The sequence below is a fragment of the Scyliorhinus torazame genome, chromosome 13, assembly GCF_047496885.1.
Source record: "Scyliorhinus torazame isolate Kashiwa2021f chromosome 13, sScyTor2.1, whole genome shotgun sequence".
Taxonomy (NCBI): Eukaryota; Metazoa; Chordata; class Chondrichthyes; order Carcharhiniformes; family Scyliorhinidae; genus Scyliorhinus; species Scyliorhinus torazame.
In genome coordinates this window covers 86,138,779-86,159,292 of record NC_092719.1, presented here as the reverse complement: position 1 = coordinate 86,159,292, position 20,514 = coordinate 86,138,779, and the positions used below count along the sequence as shown (strand labels likewise).

General features: G+C 46.5%; 1 protein-coding gene across 1 annotated transcript in view; it reads right to left on the bottom strand.

Annotated features, from left to right (window-relative positions):
- LOC140388176 (cilia- and flagella-associated protein 54-like) overlaps positions 1–20,514 on the bottom strand; it is a 209,982-nt gene that overhangs the window by 124,730 nt on the left and 64,738 nt on the right. The window contains exon 6 of the mRNA XM_072471936.1: positions 8,964–9,107. Coding sequence (XP_072328037.1) covers positions 8,964–9,107 — 144 coding nt within the window. The remainder of the gene's footprint in view (positions 1–8,963; positions 9,108–20,514) is intronic.

Below are 20,514 nucleotides of genomic sequence, written 5' to 3'. Positions count from 1 at the left end.
GAGGGGGAGACGATGCTGGAGGAGCTGAAGGGAAAATGGGAGGAGGAGCTGGGGGAAGAGATTGAGGAGGGGCTGTGGGCAGATGCCCTAAGGAGGGTAAACTCTTCGTCCTCGTGTGCCAGACTCAGCCTGATACAATTCAAGGTTCTACACAGGGCGCATATGACTGGAGCAAGGCTGAGTAGATTTTTTGGAGTGGAGGATAGGTGCGGGAGATGCGCGGGAAGCCCGGCGAACCACACCCACATGTTTTGGTCCTGTCCGGTATTGCATGGGTTCTGGGTGGGTGTGGCAAAAGTGATTTCAAAGGTGGTGGGGGTCCGGGTCGAACCAGGCTGGGGGTTGGCTATATTTGGGGTTGCAGATGAGCCGGGAGTGCAGGAGGCGAGAGAGGCCGATGTTTTGGCCTTTGCGACCCTAGTAGCCCGGCGAAGGATTCTACTTATGTGGAAAGAAGCTAAGCCCCCGGGTGTGGAGGCCTGGATCAATGACATTTCTGGTCACCGCATTATAGGAAGGACGTGGAGGCTTTGTGCGGGTGCAGAGGAGATTTACCAGGGTGTTGCCTGGTATGGAGGGAAAATCTTATGAGGAAAGGCTGATGGACTTGAGGTTGTTTTCGTTGGAGAGAAGAAGGTTAAGAGGAGACTTAATAGAGGCATACAAAATGCTCAGGGGGTTAGATAGGGTGGACAGTGAGAGCCTTCTCCCGCGGCTAGCACGAGGGGACATAGCCTTAAACTGAGGGGTAATAGATATAGGACAGAGGTCAGAGGTAGGTTCTTTACGCAAAGAGTGGTGAGGCCGTGGAATGCCCTACCTGCAACAGTAGTGAGCTCGCCAACATTGAGGGCATTTAAAAGTTTATTGGATAAGCATATGGATGATAATGGCATAGTGTAGGTTAGATGGCTTTTGTTTTTTGACTTCCCATGTCGGTGCAACATCGTTGGAGCGGATAAAGTACGCACTAAGAGGTTCGGCTCAAGGGTTCACCAGGCGGTGGCAACCGTTCCTCGACTACCTCGCAGAGCGATAAGGGAAAATAGGAAAGGTAGCAGCAGCAACCCAGGGGGGAGGGGGGGGGCTCATTTGGGTCCTCAGGGGTTTTATGTTTGTGTTTATATATTAGTTATTTATATTAGATGTTACGAAGTTACTATTTTAGTTACTATTTCTGTTGTTTCTTATTTTGTTGTTGGCAGTTGCCGTTAGTTAGCATATTATTTATTTTTAAAAACGATCAATGTATATATTATTACAAAGTTGTAAAATGGGAAATTTTTGTTTGATCGAAAAACTTTAATAAACTATATTTATTAAAAAAAAAGGCGGCAAATGCAATGTTAGCATTCATGTCAAGAAGGCTAGAATACAAGACCAGGGATGTACTTCTGAGGCTGTATAAGGCTCTACCCGTTTGGAGTATTGTGAGCAGTTTTGGGCCCCGTACCTAAGGGCCCCGTACCTTAAGCTTTGCGCAAGTGAAGGAGACACAGCCGGAGTGAGACATATCCAGAGTGGGAATTTGGAACTTGATAATTTGCAGTGAGGTAATCAGCAAAGGGAGAGAACCAGGGAGCATCTGAGACCCTCGGAAAGTAAGTGATTTTATTCATTTTAATTTTTTTATTACTGTTTCAAATTGTGTGTGGAGCAGGGGGGAGGGGGGGAGAAACTGAAGTGACAGCACAGTAAAGCTGTGACCGGATAGGCTGGTTGGGAATCTACACTAAATTTAAAAAATTAAACATTGTTAAACTCATTAAAGCTAATTACTTAATTATAATTTAGAGGGGCATCTGAACCAGAGATCGGAGAGTACTGTATTTAGCTTTCACATTTATAGTAGAAATCTAGTGCTAGGAAACATATAGTTAACAGTAACTTTTTTTTTTTAAACTTTTAAATTTAATTTACTAATTAATTGATGCAATGTCAATTAGAGGGGTGCAGTGCTCTGACTGTGAGATGTGGCAGGTCCAAGTGCACACAACTGGAGCTCCTCACAGACCGCATGGTTCGGTTGGAGCAGCAGTTGGATGCACTTAGGAGCATGCAGGTGGCGGAAAGCGTCATAGATAGCAGTTATATAAATGTGGTCACACCCAAGGTGCAGGCAGAGAAATGGGTGACTACCATAAAGGGCAGGCAGTCAGTGCAGGAATCCCCTGTGGTTGTCCCCCTCTCGAACAGGTATACCCTTTTGGATACTGTCAGGGGGGGATAGCCTATCAGGGGAAAACAGCAGCAGCCAGAGCAGTGGCACCACGGCTGGCTCTATTGTTCAGAAGGGAGGGTCAAAGCGCAGAAGAGCAATAGTCATAGGAGACTCTATAGTCAGGGGCACAGATAGGCGCTTCTGTGGATGTTAAAGAGACTCCAGGATGGTATGTTGCCTCCCTGGTGCCAAGGTCCAGGATGTCTCTGAACGGGTAGCGGGCATCCTGAAGGGGGAGGGCAAACAGGCAGAGGTCGTTGTACATATTGGTACTAATAGAATCATAGAAGTTTACAGCATGGAAACAGGCCCTTCGGCCCAACCAGTCCATGCCGCCCAGTTTTTACCATTAAGCTAGTCCCAGTTGCCCGCACTTGGCCCATAACCCTCTATACCCATCTTACCCATGTAACTATCTAAATGCTTTTTAAAAGACACAGTTGTACCCGCCTCTACTACTACCTCTGGCAGCACATTCCAGACACTCACTACCCTCTGAGTGAAGAAATTGCCCCTCTGGGCCCTTCTGAATCTTTCCCCTCTCACCTTAAACCTATGCCCTCTAGTTTTAGACTCCCCTACCATTGGGAAAAGATGTTGACTATCTACCTTATCTATGACAAAGGGAGGAAGGGGCATGAGGTCCTGCAGCAGGAGTTCAGGGAGCTAGGCAGAAAGTTAAAAGACAGGACTTCCAGGGTTGTAATCTCGGGATTACTCCTCGTGCCACGTGCCAGAGACGCTAGAAATAGGAAGATAGAGCAGCTAAACACGTGGCTAAACAGCTGGTGTAGGAGGGAGGGTTTCCGTTATCTGGACCACTGGGAGCTCTTCCGGGGCAGGTGTGACCTGCATAAGAAGGACAAGTTGCATCGAAACTGGAGAGGCATAAATATCCTGGCCGCGAGGTTTGCTAGTGTCACACGGGAGGGTTTAAACTAGTATGGCAGGGGGGTGGGCACGGGAGCAATAGGTCAGAAGGTGACAGCATTGAGCGCGAACCAGGGAATAGGGCCAGTATGGCTCTGAGGCAGAGCAGACAGGGAGAAGTTGCTGAACACAGCGGGTCTGGTGGCCTGAAGTGCATATGTTTTAATGCAAGACGTATTACGAGTAAGGCAGATGAACTTAGAGCTTGGATTAGTACTTGGAACTATGATGTTGTTGCCATTACAGAGACCTGGTTGAGGGAAGGACAGGATTGGCAGCTAAACGTTCCAGGATTTAGATGTTTCAGGCGGGATAGAGGGGGATGTAAAAGGGGTGGCGGAGTTGCGCTACTGGTGAGGGAGAATATCACAGCTGTACTACGGGAGGACACCTCAGAGGGCAATGAGGCTATATGGGTAGAGATCAGGAATAAGAAGGGTGCAGTCACAATGTTGGGGCTTTACTACAGGCCTCCCAACAGCCGGCGGGGGATAGAGGAGCAGATATGTAGACAGATTTTGGAAAAGAGTAAAAACAACAGGGTTGTAGTGATGGGAGACATCCAACTTCCCCAATATTGACTGGGACTCACTTAGTGCCAGGGGCTTAGACGGGGCAGAGTTTGTAAGGAGCATCCAGGAGGGCTTCTTAAAACAATATGTAGACAGTCCAACTAGTGAAGGGGCTATACTGGACCTGGTATTGGGGAATGACCCCGGCCAGGTGGTAGAAGTTTCAGTAAGGGAGCATTTCGGGAACAGTGACCACAATTCAGTCAGTTTTAAAGTGCTGGTGGACAAGGATAAGAGTGGTCCTAGGGTGAATGTGCTAAATTGGGGGAAGGCTAATTATAACAATATTAGGCGGGAACTGAAGAACCTAGATTGGGGGTGGATGTTTGAGGGTAAATCAACATCTGACATGTGGGAGGCTTTCAAATGTCAGTTGAAAGGAATTCAGGCCTGGCATGTTCCTGTGAGGAAGAAGGATAAATACGACAATTTTTGGGAACCTTGGGGAACGAGAGATGTTGTCGGCCTCGTCAAAAAGAAAAAAAGAGGCATTTGGCAGGGCTAAGAGGCTGGGAACAGACGAAGCCTGTGTGGATTATAAGGAAAGTAGGAAGGAACTTAAGCAAGGAGTCAGGAGGGCTAGAAGGGGTCACGAAAAGTCATTGGCAAATAGGGTTAAGGAAACTCCCAAGGCTTTTTACACGTACATAAAAAGCAAGAAGGTAGCCAGGGAAAGGGTTGGCCCACTGAAGGATAGGCAAGGGAATCTATGTGTGGAGCCAGAGGAAATGGGGGAGGTACTAAATGAATACTTTGCATCAGTATTCACCAAAGAGAAGGAATTGGTGGATGTCGAGTCTGGAGAAGGGCGTGTGGATAGCCTGGGTCACATTGAGATCCAAAAAGACGAGGTGCTGGGCATCTTGAAAAATATTAAGGTAGATAGGTCCCCAGGGCCTGATGGGATCTACCCCAGAATACTGAAGGTGGCTAGAGAGGAAATTGCTGAGGCCTTGACAGAAATCTTTGGATCCTCACTGTCTTCAGGTGACTGGAGAATAGCCAATGTTGTTCCTTTGTTTAAGAAGGGTAGCAAGGATTATCCAGGGAACTACAGGCCGGTGAGCCTTACATCAGTGGTAGGGAAATTACTGGAGAGAATTCTTTGAGACAGGATCTACTCCCATTTGGAAGCAAATGGACGTATTAGTGAAAGGCAGCATTGTTTTGTGAAGGGGAGGTCATGTCTCACTAGTTTTTCGAAGACGTCACAAAGATGATTGATGCAGGTAGGGCAGTGGATGTTGTCAATATGGACTTCAGTAAGGCCTTTGACAAGGTCCCTCCTGGTAGACTAGTACAAAAGGTGAAGTCACACGGGATCAGGGGTGAGCTGGCAAGGGGATACAGAACTGGCTAGGTCATAGAAGGCAGAGAGTAGCAATGGGAGGATGCTTTTCTAATTGGAGGGCTGCGACTAGTGGTGTTCCGCAGGGATCAGTGCTGGGACCTTTGCTGTTTGGAGTATATATAAATGATTTGGAGGAAAATGTAACTGGTCTGATTTGTAAGTTTGCAGACGACACAAAGGTTGGCGGAATTGCGGATAGCGATGAGGACTGTCAGAGGATACAGCAGGATTTAGATTGTTTGGAGACTTGGGCGGAGAGATGGCAGATGGAGTTTAATCCGGACAAATGTGAGGTAATGCATTTTGGAAAGTCTAATGCAGGTAGGGAATATACAGTGAATGGTAGAACCTTCAAGAGTGTTGAATGTCAGAGAGATCTAGGTGTACAGGTCCACAGGTCACTGAAAGGGGCAACACAGGTGGAGAAGATAGTCAAGAAGGCATACGGCATGCTTGCCTTCATTGGCCGGAGCATTGAGTATAAGAATTGGCAAGTCATGTTGCAGCTGTATAGAACCTTATTTAGGCCACACTTGGAGTATAGTGTTCAATTCTGGTTGCCACACTACCAGAAGGCTTTGGAGAGGGTGCAGAAGAGATTTACCAGGATGTTGCCTGGTATGGAGGGCATTAGCTATGAGGAGAGGTAGAATAAACTTGGTTTGTTCTCACTGGAACGACGGAGGTTGAACGGCAACCTGATAGAGGTCTACAAAATTATGGGGGGATAGACAGAGTGGATAGTCAGAGGCTTTTCCCCGGGGTAGAGGGGTCAATCACTAGGGGGCATAGGTTTAAGGTGCGAGGGGCAAGGTTTAGAGTAGATGTACGAGGCAAGTTTTTTTACACACAGAGTATTGGGTGCCTGGAACTCGCTGCTGGAGGAGGTGGTGGAAGCAGGGACGATTGTGACATTTAGGGGGCATCTTGACAAATATATGAATAGGATGGGAATAGAAGGATACGGACCCAGGAAGTGTAGAAGATTGTAGTTTAGTCGGGCAGCATGGTCGGCAAGGGCTTGGAGGGCCGGACGGCGTGTTCCTGTGTTGTACTTTTCTTTGTTCTTTGTTTGCTTCAATGATACAGTTCAGCTATATTGAAGAAAAGCTTTTGCTGAATTGAAATGCTAGATCGGTCACATCCAGCCTGTATAATATAATACACGCTATGTGAACATTAACAGCAGAAAGTTGATAAAGAATGTCTTTCAGACAATTCACATCCTTTGATCATTTCTTAAATAAGCGACTCGGAATACTGTTTTACTGAACAAAAACTTTTCTTGTGGAAGTTGCATCAGGAAGTGTAGAAGATTGTAGTTTAGTCATGCAGCATGGTTGGCACGGGCTTGGAGGGCTGAAGGGCCTGTTCCTGTGCTGTACTTTTCTATGTTCTATGAAGGATGTGCTGGCCTTGGAAAGGGTCCAGAGGAAGTTCACAAGAATGATTCCTGGAATAAAGAACTTGTATGAGGAACGGTTGAGGACTCTGGGTCTGTACTCATTGGAGTTTAGAAGGATGAGGGGGGATCTTATTGAAACTTACAGGATACTGCAAGGCCTGGATGGAGTGGCTGTGGAGAGGATGTTTCCACTTGTGGGAAAAACTAGAACCAGAGGACACCATCTCAGGCTAAAGGGCCGATCCTTTAAAACAGAGATGAGGAGGAATTTCTTCAGCCAGAGGGTGGTGAATCTGTGGAACCCTTTGCCGCAGAAGGCTGTGGAGGCCAATTCACTGAGTGTCTTTCAGACAGAGATAGATAGGTGCTTGATTAATAAGGGAATCAGGAGTTATGAGGAGAAGACAGGAGAATGGGGATGAGAAAATATCAGCCATGATTGAATGGCAGAGCAGACTTGGTGGGCCGAGTGGCTGCTCCTATGTCTTATGGTAAGGAAGAGTGAAGTGTTTGCGGTCAATGCTCAGGTACAGGGGAGGGGGCTGGAGAAGTTACTGCTTCGGCTGGTCAATTCGAGCTTTCGTTATTTGGGGACACGGCATTGTTAGGCTCAGCTACATAAATTGCATTTGGCTAATCTGGTGGGTGGGCTGAGCGAGGAATTTAAGAAGTACTCCAGTTATCATTGGCGGGATGGGTTCAGACCGTGAAGACAGCGGTCCTCCCGAAGATTTTGTTTGTTTCTCCCGATGTCCGTGTCCAAGTTGTTTTTCGGGAGTGTAAATAGGGTGATCACAAACTTCACATGACCAGGGAAAGCACCCCTTTTGGTTTTTTTTGGAGAGGGATAGGCAGGGAGGGGAGCTGGCTCTGCCGAACTTGTAGAAGTATTACTGGGTGGTGAATGTTGGGAAGGTGTGGATGTGGGGTGTGGAGAAGGGGTCCGTGTGGAGGCAGATGGAGGAGCTGTCATCTTGGGGGAAAGGCTTTTTTTTTTTTAAATTCCAATTCAGGGGCAATTTAGCATGGCCAATTTACCTACCCTGCACACCTTTGGGTTGTGGGGGTGAGACTCACGCAGACACAGGCAGAATGTGCAAACTACACACAAACAGTGACCCTGGGCCAGAATCGAACCAGGTCCTCGACGCCATGAGCCAGCAGCGCCATAGGGGGACAAGTCTGAGGGCACTGGTGATGCCAGCTAGATTCACCAGGAGCCCGGTGGTGGAAGCCACGTTAAGTGCCTGTAATCAGCTCAGGCAGCATTTTAAGATTGAGGCATGTCATTTTGGGTGCCGATCTGTGGAAGTCACTGATTTATTCCAGCAGATTGGATGCAACGTACAGGGTGTGGATGCGGGAGAGGATAGAGAGGTTTAGATATTTATTAGTGGAAGGTAGGCTTGCAGAGTTGGCAGAATTGGAGAAGTTTCAGTTTTGGTTCTTACAGATTAGGAATTTTATTAGGGAAGAGCTGGCCAGGTTTCCATGTTCCCCCTTTGTTGCTCGTAAAGATTGTGTCCCAGGATGAGATAGGGGAGGATAGGATGTCTGATATCTACGGGCAGTTGATGGAGGGGATGAGGCCCGCATTGGGGGACGTTAAGGGGAAGCGGGTGGAGGAGCTGGGTGGGGTATTTGACAGGGGGGGGGGGGGGGGGGGGGGATGTTTAGAATGAGGCCCTGCGGAGGGTAAATGTGACATCCTCCCATGCGCGATTAGTTTAATTCAATTTAAAGTGGTGCATAGAACGCACATGACAAAGTTGCATATGAGTCGTTTTTTCCAGAGGTGGAGGACTGGTGTTGGCGATGTTCAGGGGGGCCGGCAAACCACACTCCTGTGTTTTGGTCATGCCCGACATTGTGGGGTTCTGGTAGTCATTCTCGGGGACCATGTCAGAAATTTTGGGGGTGAAGGTGGCTCCAAGGAATTTCAGAGGATTCAAGGGTGCAAGTGGGGAGAGAGGCTGATGTGTTGGCCTTTGCCTCCCCAGTAGCACAGAGGCGGATCTTGCTAGGGTGGCGGGCTCCAGAGCCACCCAAAGCAATGGGGTGGGTGAGTGACTTGGCGGAATTCCTGCATCTGGTGAAGATAACATTTGCCATTCAGGATCGGTGGAGGGGTTACTGTCCGGGTGGAGGTTGCTCATCTCCTACTTTGAGGATCTATGAACATCAGCAGAAGAGGGGGGGGGGGGGGGGTTGGGTTTGTATGAGTTAGCTATAAAACGTGGCGTGTACGGTGTTTATGGTAGTGGGGTGGCTTTATTATATGATGGTTATGTTGTGTGTTTTGCATAAAAATGAAAATACTTTGAATAAAAATATATATATTTTTAAAGTATTTTTCAATGCACTATATTGCATTTTTGAAGCATGTATTATGTGGACCCTAAATGGCATATGCAAAAAAGATTCAGGCTTCATACCAATAATGCAACAGATAGATTTTGCAATAACTATATTAAAATACCATACCTCTCCAACTATGTCACATTCACAGTCATAGTAACACTGACACACAGCAGTATAAAGAGTGGTCCTCCATCTTAGATAGCAAACTGTAGAAAGTGGAAAAGATGTTTCCATGCAGATGGCTGCCCACAGTATATATTCAAAGGCCTGATCAAACAGCAAAATAATTATGTCATATTTTCAGCATTATCAAATACGTAACAAAACGAGGGACAAGCAGAAAATAATTCCTTCCAATCAACTTACACTGTAATATTTCATTTACATGTTATGTATGCTCCCTAACTCTCAATTATACATATGCAAACTACTCTCATTCATGCAGATAGAACCAACAGGCATTTAAAGATAGTGATATAAATATTAAGATATCAGCTTAAAAAATTGGCTTCTTTAAAGTATATATGAAATAAAAATATAATAATAATAATCTTTATTATTGACACAAATAGGCTGACATTAACACTGCAATGAAGTTACTGTGAAATTCCATTAGTCGCCACACTCCGGGTACACAGAGGGAGAATTCAGAATGTCCAATTCACCTAACAAGCACGTCTTCCGGGACTTGTGCGAGGAAACAGGAGCACCCAGAGGAAACCTACACTGACACGGGGAGAACGTGCAGACTCTATACAGACAGTGACCCTGACGAATGTGATATAAAATTACTTTAGAGATATTAGCTACTGTAATGTAGAGATAGGCCAGTCTCATTTTGGTGAGTTCACAGACAAAGGATTTCAGAACGCATGGCAAAGCAAGGAGGAGGTGTGTCCAGCTACGGAGGGGAAAAGGATGCTGGGTAATAGGGGGCCAGAGAAAGGGATTGGAAGTGAGCCAATTAGGATGTACGGCCAGGTCAGGAGGGGTATAGGATGACCTATGGGAATTGTGTATGTGAAACTTGATGCCATTTGAATGTATCAGTAGAGATTCCTTTGTCACTCGATTCCGGAGGTACAGAAAGCAAGATGTGTTTTGTACCGCTGTGAAATGAGTCAGGCTTGCAAGTCAAATAAAATAACTAATACTGTACCTGCAAATCCATCTCGACTTTTATTGAGGCCAGACTGACGGGTAAAGAAATTTATGTTTTGTCATTTGGTGCCCGAAACCCAGGATTTCTCAAGGCGGTTCTGACCAACCGCGAAATCAGAATTAGACTGATTATGAACAGGGAGAGTGGGAAGAAGGGGCCCACAATGGATAGCTGGAAAATGACCGCGCATTGCTTTATCCCCTCTTCTTATCGTCTGATTAGCCTGGTCACTCGCGGTTGGTACGGAAAGATCATCTCGACGAAATCAAAGGTCAGTCTGGGGATTAGAAATTTAATTGATGGGATTTCATATTGTTGATTCGACTTGGGTTAGGTTATGGGTTGATGCACCATCTAAACAAAGATGGTTCAATTCCATGTGTGAGTTCTGATTCGGCTTGGGTTAGGTTATGGGTTGATGCAACATCTAAACAAAGATGGTTCAATTCCATGTGTGAGTTCTGATTTGGCTTGGGTTAGGTTATGGGTTGATGCAACATCTAAAACAGATGATTCAATTCCATGTGTGAGTGTTTTAAATCTATAGTTGATTCAGCTAAAATTGTACCCTTGGACTATAGTGGCGAAAAACGCAGTTAGAACATAGAACATAGAACAATACAGCGCAGTACAGGCCCTTCGGCCCACGATGTTGCACCAAAACAAAAGCCATCTAACCTACACTATGCCATTATCATCCGTTCTGAGGACTAGTTGAGATTATGGGGAATTGCTTGGATAAATTTCAAAAACAAAGAACATCCATAGAACTGGATGCTGCATGTTAATTAAAGCAGAAGTCTCTCAAAGGGTTAACAGCAGCAGCCAAAGTTAAAGACTACAGACAGTGCTTCTCACACAGGCCTTGAGATAACAGCAGCAGCCTGTGATGTAATCGGATACCTTTCCTTTGAGTCAATGAACTTGATTAAAGGAAACCAGTGGGTTTCTCCACCTCTTTGATAAAAGTTATTATTTTCGAAAGCAATTGATTGCAATTGCCAGAATCTTAAGTTTTACTTACTTGAAATAATGTTTATCTCATTTTATTTGTGAATTAATAGAAACTGAAAGAAACTCACTGACACCATTTTAAAAAGTGTAAATCTGGAGATGACAGTTGACTTTGCTCCAGTATACATCACCGCAGCTAACTGCTCCCTCATTGATAGCAGCCAACATTTTTGAGAATGTAAGAAAAACTTGTTAAAAGAAAAATTGTTAAGATCAAGAATTAATTAAGTTGTAAATGTTATACAAGTTTGTGTTAAGCAAATCGTAAATTTAGTTCTGAGTTGAGATCAGAGCTAAGCTTGCAAGTTGCAGTAATTCAATTTGAATTTTCAAACATTTTAAGTTTTAAAAGAACACTGTTAGAACCTTTTTAATAATTTTGCCAAGGAGCAAAAATTGCCATTGGTTATAAATAAGCAAATAAAAAATATATAAATAATTTTTTTTTAAATTTAAAAAAAAGAGCCAAAGTATGAAAGCTAAAGAGTTAATTAGATTATGGAGACAATATTGTCAACATGAGAGGGATAAGATCATGTTATTAAGTTGGCAAGAAAATGCCCTTAAAATGGGGATTCCAATTAGTGAAGAAAAAAACAAAACAATGGGCTACGTAGTTCAATGGCTGGCCTTGAATTGACAGAAAATTACGAATTGGATGATTTGATTATGTCAACAAAGGTTCCAACTGCACCTGTAGCATTGTCTGCACTAATTCCAGAACCACCAGAGTATAATAATTTATATCCAGTCACTGCTCCCCAGATTCCAATCATGCCAGTCACTCCAGCCCTTTTGGTTGATAGCTTGGGTCCTAATTTACCATCTTCACGATCTAAGAGGGAAGAGGAGCTCTGTTCCACAAGCCCAGTTAGCTCTAGGACCCGATCTCAGACAGCGAGATAAGGGCCTGATCCTAACGAGAAACAATCAAGCATACCACCTAAATCCCTTCAGACCAAGGGGAAACTGCAAACTTCGAGAACAAAGGGGGAGGAAAGGGATGGCTCTGAAGAGAAAGAGCTCCCTCTAGTGACAGGGAGGGACGTCGAAGTCTTGGAAGAACCAGAGGAAATAGCTCGAGTGCCCCCTGGTGAGACTTGGAGACAGTTGCCGATTAGGAAGATACCAAACCTTGACGCAGTGACCGCCGGGGCCCAGCCCACGATAGACGTTTATTTCCCATGGACACCCAGTGAGATGATGGCTATTATGGCTACAATCACAATAGAAAAAAATCTCCTGCTGCTTTTGTGGATTCCCTGAGAACTACCATCTCAATTTATCAAGCTGATTCTAGGGACCTCTGGGCCCTAGACCAGCAGGTTTAAACCCCAGCAGAGTACCGCAATCATCTTAATCACTTGAATTATGCTAGCCACGCCGCACTTCAGCAAGCCCATGTGTTGGACAACGATAGACGGACACAAATCCTGAATGCGTTGAATAGCACATTTCAAAAGCCCATAAATATTTCTGCAATCTTAGACCTCAAACCTAAAAAGATTGAAGAGCCAGAGGAATTTCTGGAACGTTTTCATGAAATCTACCATGGGCAGTCAGGCGACTTGCCATATCAAAATGGTCAGAATTCCCCTCAATATTGTGCTATGTTAATGCATTGCCTACCACTTTCCGTGGCTACTGCTGTGAAATGTAATAACATGAATTGGACAGAGAACGACCCTTCCCAGATGGCAAGGGCAGTCAGATTTTATTGGAAGGACGGTGTAGGCCAGGAAGGAGGCTCAGTTACAAAGGTTAAGACTGAGTATGTAATGAAAAAGGATGATCTGAGACCGCAACAAGCGGCAGAAACGGTAGCTTACCAGCTGGAACCCCAATATTGTGACTTTGGGTGGATCAGCGAGGGGGAGGATATCAAACCCACCCAAATGGACCCTCAGCTCCTCTTTATGGCCCACCGTATGCACCAACAGCTTTACAACCGCCACCCCCTCTGAGGGGCCATTGGTCTCCTGGGAGAAGTGGACGGGGCAGATATAGAGGGAACAATTCATGTTTTAATTGCGGCCGTGCAGATCACTGGCAACAGGAATGCCCCTTTAAAAGACGGGCAGCAGAAGGAGACTACCCGACCCAAAGGAGGGGGTACCCACCAAGGGGAGGGCAGACGAGATACACTGACTTCTCCCAGGCAAACCCTTTCCCAACACAGGATTGACTAGCTAATTTAGTCAGAAGGACTCTCCAATCGGACAGGGAACCTATTATCTCGCTGCAGATAGGAGATCAACATCACTCATTTGTAATCGACACTGGAGCAGCCATGTCTTCGGTGCAATCAGAACTTCGACTACCACTATCCGACCACACCCAGCATTTGTCGGGGTTCCAAGGACAGGTGTGTGAGTATCCTATTTCTGAACCTGTGACAGTCACTTACGAGAATAAGTCTGCAGATCATCAGTTTGTAGTGACTACTGGATTGGACTGTAACTTGTTGGCCCGAGATTTACTGTGTATCTTCCAGCTACAGCTAGAGTGCGGAGACGAAGGGGTAACGGTCCAATCACGGAGGATGAGACAACAGGGCTATATTTCTATCACCCCCCCAGTGATGGACGTTAGACATTGACCATTCACTGCATCACGTTACCCTAGCCTATGACAGAACCGGACAAAACAGGGAGTTGGAGGACAAATACCGGCCATTAATTGGGACCGAATGGCCAGTCAAAGTTACAGCCACAGTCACGGGAAAAGAAGGTACAGCCGATTTTGTTACAATACCACCACATTTATGGCCACAGTCAGCTTCGGTAAGCCCTCAACTTACACGTCAGGTCCACGACCAGTACCATGCCAGGGATCTGGGGCCTATGGTAAGGAGGGCAGTGGATCATTCAGATCCAACAGAGTACGCACTTCCAGTCACGCCAGACGGCACTGCCATAAAATATTTTGAGGTCCCTGAAACGATGAACACTCGACTGCAGCATCACCGGGGACATGATGTTTTGGAATATGTCAATCCACAGGTATGGGCAGAATACCCATCACAAGTGGGAAAGACAAATGTTACACCTATTAAGGTGACGATTAAGGACCATGTAAAGCTGCCTTCCATTCGGCAATACCCCCTGAAACCCCAAGCTGCCCCGTCTATAGACAAATTAATCCGAGAGCTGTTGCAACAGGGTATTTTGGTCCCTTGCCAATCAGAATGTAACACCCCCATACTTGCTGTGCCTAAACCAGCCAAGCCAGACCAGTACCGATTAGTACAGGATTTACGTTCAATCAATGCCATCGCACAGCCGTTACATGCTCTCACTCTCCAACAGGATATTACGGTGTATAGCTCCCACTCGGTCATCGCACTACTGAGGCAACTGCAGACTCAGCATCTTACCGCAGCTCGTCACAATAGGTATGAGATATACCTTTTGAACAATCCACGTCTGACATTTAAACACTGTACCACTATCAATCCAGCCTGTTTTCTTAGTGGTCCCCCTGTTCATGAAGATGCACCTGGCCACAACTGTTTAGCCTTGATTCAGGAAACTACCACAATAAGGGACGGTTTGAGTGATATTTCGTCAGAACAACCTTGCATGATTATGTGTGGTCCAATATCCCACCGGGGTTTAGTTAATGACCTACTACAGGCCCTCCTTATGCCCGCGCAGATTTCTGTCATTAAATGCGCTGCCCATAAAAACGGTAAGACCCCAGTTGATGTTGGTAATGAACAAGCAGATTGTGCAGCGCGGACAGCCGCACAAATTCAGCAAGTGATGGTGCCTAAAATGTTAAGTCAGACTAAATGATCTACTATAAATATGTCTGCTTCTGACAAGCCAATGCCAACCATCCAAGACGTCATAAGGTTACAGGAGGACGCTCCTGAGAGTGATAAACAAATGTGGAAACGGTTAGGTTGTACATATGATTCTGTTTCCTCTTTATGGACCACGCCAGCGCATCAGACTTGTATGTCTGATGTACTGGCTTTGTGGGTCACTGAATGTGTACACTTTGCAACTCATTGTGGGGCTCGGGGGACTAGTGATTTGTTGCTGGACACTTGGTGGCACCCTAAAATGCAGGGGTTGGCTCAGAGTATCAGCATTCGGTGTTTGATTTGTCAGCAATATAACACCGGCAAAGGTATCCCTTGTGGTATGAGGCAAACCCCGTTGCCCACTGGTCCCTTTGAGACACTCCAGTTGGATTACATTGAGTTGGAAAGGTGTCAATGTTGTCAATATTATAAATATGTTTTGGTTATTGTGGATGTGTTCAGTAGATGGGTCGAGGTGTATCCGACTATCGATAATAAAGCTGCTACTGTGGTTAAAGTTCTGACATGGGAAATCATTCCCCGGTACAGAATACCAGCTCAGTTTAGTTCTGATAACAGGCCTCATTTTCTTGGACAGATTAACCTGCCTCCCTTCCCCAGTGCTATTTTACAGGTGTGGAGCATGATGGGGTGGCTACGCACCACCTGTGTGATCTTCGGCCTCACCTCGCTTGGAGTGTCATTGGCGACGGACATGGAAAAGGGAAATATTATCTACATTTGTAACCCCAACCAAACTACAAAGAAATTTTGTTTATGCAGAGGTGATGTTCTTCGCTGCCCCCATATACGAAGACATGGTATCGACTCAGGGAAGGTCATCAGGCTAACGGACAATGCAGGACTCATGAAGCAATTGCACCAGTCCCGGCGATGGGAAGGAAACATTACATGGACATTGCCTTGTTTTTGGAGTACATGTAAATTTGATTTTGGATGTGTTAAGCTTGGTGCGATAAAGGTAAAATCAGACCGTCAGGAGAGAGTAGGAAGAGGTTGTGAGAGAGAGAGAGGGACTAGAGAGAGGACGGGGCGTGTGAGAAGGGAAGTACAACTAGAACGTAGGTTATCAGGAGATACACTTAATTTAGTTAAAGGCCAAACTGAGGAAAACCCGGGTAGTATGAATCTCTTCTACCAGATTTACCACCGCTTGTATGGCCACGGACGGGTTGTCTGCTACCCGAACCCCGCAGCGGTGTCTAGGTTATTTTCTGTTTCACCGCTTTGGGGCACTTCCCAAATGGTGGTTCATTGTCAGCGTTCCGAGCAAGTCACTCTTCTTTACGATCCGGGTTCAGCACCACCGGCTATTTTCCTTCCCCTTCCTCGGGATAATTCCCACTCACAGTCTGATAGGCTGCAATGGTGGAGGGCGTACATACCTAGCCACTTCACTCCCAATAGGGATTCCCGGTCGTACGAGAATTGTTTCAGAAGTGAAGGATACGGCTGTTTGCTGGGAGAGGTGGAAACGAACATAACATGTCTGTTCCCCACCTGTACGGACAGGAGGTGTCATATCACCCAGGCGTCTGGCCAATGCGTTTGTTATAACACCACCTGCGTTCCATTGAACGCCGGCCTCCAGCTCCTTTGTGGCTGGGCGAATGTCTCTCAAATCACTGTTGGGACTAGGGCTTTCCGCATTGCTAGGCGGCCCGAATGGGCGTTTCAAAGCTGGATAAACTGGGCTACTGGGGGATCCCTGCGCAACCGATATACTGATTGTGATGCTAGCCTGCACATGGAGCAAGGATACTACTTTTATTTAATGAGGGCGACCAATGTTTTGTCACCCCCATTTCCCCGCCAAATTGCTATTGGGACTCTAGTCCCTACCACAGTCCCCTGCCCCTCGGCGTGGATACTGCATAATCAGTTAGCACGCCGGGCAGTCTCAGCTGAATTCTGTGAGAACTGGAAAAAACCTCAGGTTCTCGCACCCAACCGGGGCCACTCAGCCGGGTGGGGGATTCTGAGCGTCTTGACACTGGGAGGTGTGGGGGGTTCCTTGGCTGTCAGCGATAGGAATTATTTTATTTGTGGCCTTACCACCTTGGGAAATGAAACCTTGGGAGCCCTTGGGGCAATAACCAAGGAATTGTCTCAGCTGCGGTTGTTTGCAATGCAGAACCGGTATGCTCTTGACTATCTTCTGGCCCGTGAGGGTGGGGGGTATGCGCCATAGTACAGGGCAGGTGTATCATGGGAGTTCAAGACTTAACCGCTAACATCACTAAATTTATGGATCGCATACGGGATCACCTGGACGGAATGCAGGATCCTGGCTCTTGGGGTAACTGGGGATTTGGAGGTTGGAAGGACTGGTTGATAAATATGGCCATGTATTTAGTGGTGGCTATTGGCTGTATCTTTGTGGGCCCAGCCATCCTTAAATGTGTGATGGGTAGAATGCGGGGTGTACTGGAACAGATCAACGCCCCTAAAATCTTGGCTGTCAAAATCCATGAGGGTGCAGCGGATGAAGGGGGGCTACTACAGGAATTGGAAATGCAGCGGCGGATCTTTTTAGATGAGGGACCGTAGCTATAGATTGAATAGTTCGGTTACCATGGAATGATAAAAGGAGGGAATGACGAATGTGATATAAAATAATTGTTTTAGAGATATTAGTTACTGTAATGTAGAGATAGGCCAGTCTCATTTTGGTGAGTTCACAGACAAAGGATTTCAGAACGCATGGCAAAGCAAGGAGGAGGTGTGTCCAGCTACGGAGGGGAAAAGGATGCTGGGTAATCGGGGGCCAGAGAAAGGGATTGGAAGTGAGCCAATTAGGATGTATGGCCAGGTCAGGAGGGGTATAGGATGACCTATGGGAATTGTGTATGTGAAACTTGATGCCATTTGAATGTATCAGTAGAGATTCCTTTGTCCTACAGACTCACTCGATTCCGCAGGTACAGAAAGCAAGATGTGTTTTGTACCGCTGTGAAATGAGTCAGGCTTGCAAGTCAAATAAAATAACTAATGCTGTACCTGCAAATTCATCTCGACTTTTATTGAGGCCAGGCTGACGGGTAAAGAAAATTATGTTTTGTCAACCCAAGCAGGAATCGAACCCGGACCCTAGCGCTGTGAAGCAACAGTACCAACCACTGTGCTATCGTGCGCCCACTAAACTGGAGAAAAAAGGGCATGTCTAAGATTATCCTTCCTGGTCACTCTCTATCTCACTGAGAACCCCTCATGTCAAGTTTTTTTTAAAATCAATTTAGAATACCCAATTCTTATTTTTCCAATTAAGGGCAATTTAGCATGGCCAATTCACCTACCCTGCACATCTTTTTGGGTTGTGGGGGTGAGACCCACGCAGACATGGGGAGAATGTGCAAGCTCCACATGGACAATGACCTGGGGCTTGGATCGAACCTGAGTCCTTGGCGCCGTGAGGAAGCAGCGCTAACCACTGCGCCACCGTGCCGCCTTCCTCGTCAAGTTTTTAAATCATACCTCCCATTTTTGTCAAACCTATAATTTTGCCTGACTTTTTAAGATTTCTTCCACCCAAATCTCAAAGATTCTACATTGCCCCCCGCCATAATATTCTTCGAACTATCTCCCCTCATAAAGGATGCTGTAGATGCCTCTGTCGATGACAGTATCAGTAGAAGTGACCACCGTACAGTCCTTGTGGAGACAAAGTCCTGTCTTCACTGTTATGGTCCCCGTACACGGACAGAGCTTGTGTTGCATCCGATTCTCCTCCTACAAATATTGTAAGTTTATTGACAACTCAAGAATACACAAGAATCAGCAACATACTAAAAACAGCCACGAAAATTAGTAACATATGAAAAGTATTTATAAGACACCAAAAAAAAAAAAACCACTAGCTCTCAAGCCAGTGCACCCCCCAACCACCCCCTCCCCCCGGCCCCAACAGTAGCCCCACATCGGTGGAAAGGTGCCCAAACGAGCAGCACAGCCCACCAGAAAAGGACACAGCGGGGCAGGGCACAGTGTGTGAGAGAGAACACCACCCCCGCCCCCCCCCCCCCCCCCAAGAGGAAGCACAGTCCAACCCAGAACAGTTCTTTTCAACAAAGCATCGGCTGCAAAGCCAGCATGTGGCCACCTCTCCCCCACCCCTCCCATTGGCAGTCTCACATTGATGGAAAGGTGCCAAAATGAGCAGCACAGACCACTGGAAAGGGAAACGATACGGGGCATGGGGGAGAGAGAGAAAGAGAACTACCTTTACAAAAAGAAATACAGAGCAACCACAGGAAACCCAATAAATAATTAAGTACAAGACAAAGCCGCCAGCACTCACGTCAGCGCATGCTCACCCACCCCCACCCCCCCCCCAAATCCAGCCCTGACTCCAGCAACAGCCCCACATCGGTGAAGAGGCGCCTGCAAGCAGCATAGTTCACAGGAAAAGGAAAGGCAGCGCACGGTTGAGGAGAGAGAGAGAGAGAGGACACCCCTCCCCCTCACTAGCACCGGGGGGGAACCGTCAATCTCCAGTGCACAGAAGCAGGAGGGCCGCAACTGGCGAGCACACAACTGCTAGTCACAAAAGATACGCAACAAAAATACAATAATAACCATACAATCCCCCAACAATAAAACAAAACCAACAAGCAGTACACATAGTCAATTGGGCCAACGCCCTGCTGCTTTCACAATTCCGGCATTCGGTCTCCGAACACCATCCAGTCCAAAACTGCAAAGGCGAGTCCGTTCTCCTCCACTTTCAGCCCGGCAGTAGGCCAATCAAAATCCGCCCAGTACTCCACTCCCAGCTGATAAGCAGAAAGGCAGCCAATAACAAGTACGAGTCTCATGTGTGGCAACTGCAGGCAGGCAAGTACTATCCTCTCTCTATCCTGCAAGCAACTTCCCCTCCATCCAACCGGTTGTAGCACCATTCACCCCAGCCACAGTCCAGGTTTCAAAGTTCGGAAAAGGCAGCCAACATACAGAATAACACACCAGGTCTGGAAGCAGGGTTACAGCCAGAAGCAGCAGGAGCTCAGAGAAAGATTCCCCTCTTACACCTCAGAGTATGAGCTACTCAGGAGACTAGGGGGCAGAACTTCCTCCCAATTGGAGGAGCTTTCCACAGAATATAAACCACGACGTGGAAGCAGTTCGGGGAAGGAGACCCTGTGGGGGGTGGAGAGGAGTAATTATTGTGGCTAGTGTGGAATAAAATGAGTTGTCCCCTGTAAGCTTGGCCTCTCGTGGAGTCTTTGCCTCCGCCTATGTGGAAGGGAAATTAATGAGTTGTCAACTTAGAAGCGTGCTGGGAAATGCTTGACTATAGTTCAACACTGCTTTTGAATGAAAATAAGGTCAGGTAACATAAATGAAATACTGCTTCATATTCTGGTCTCGGCCTTATTATGAAAACACATTGTCCTCCGAAAGATAGCAAATGTGTACTCGAATTGTTTTTAGCCAAGGGCAAGAACATACGTACTACGTATTTCATCTTACGTACTTTCCAAGGTCTATTTAATATAAACATGCCTGTTTACTTCAAGCTGTTATTTCAGACTATAAAATATGCTGCCTTCAATCGAATCTCAGAGTGCAGTGCACAGGCTGGAACACTCTCTCTCCGCAATATATATTTGTGTCAGGGCAGCATGTGGCGCAGTGGATAGCACTGGGACTGCGGCGCTGAGGACCCG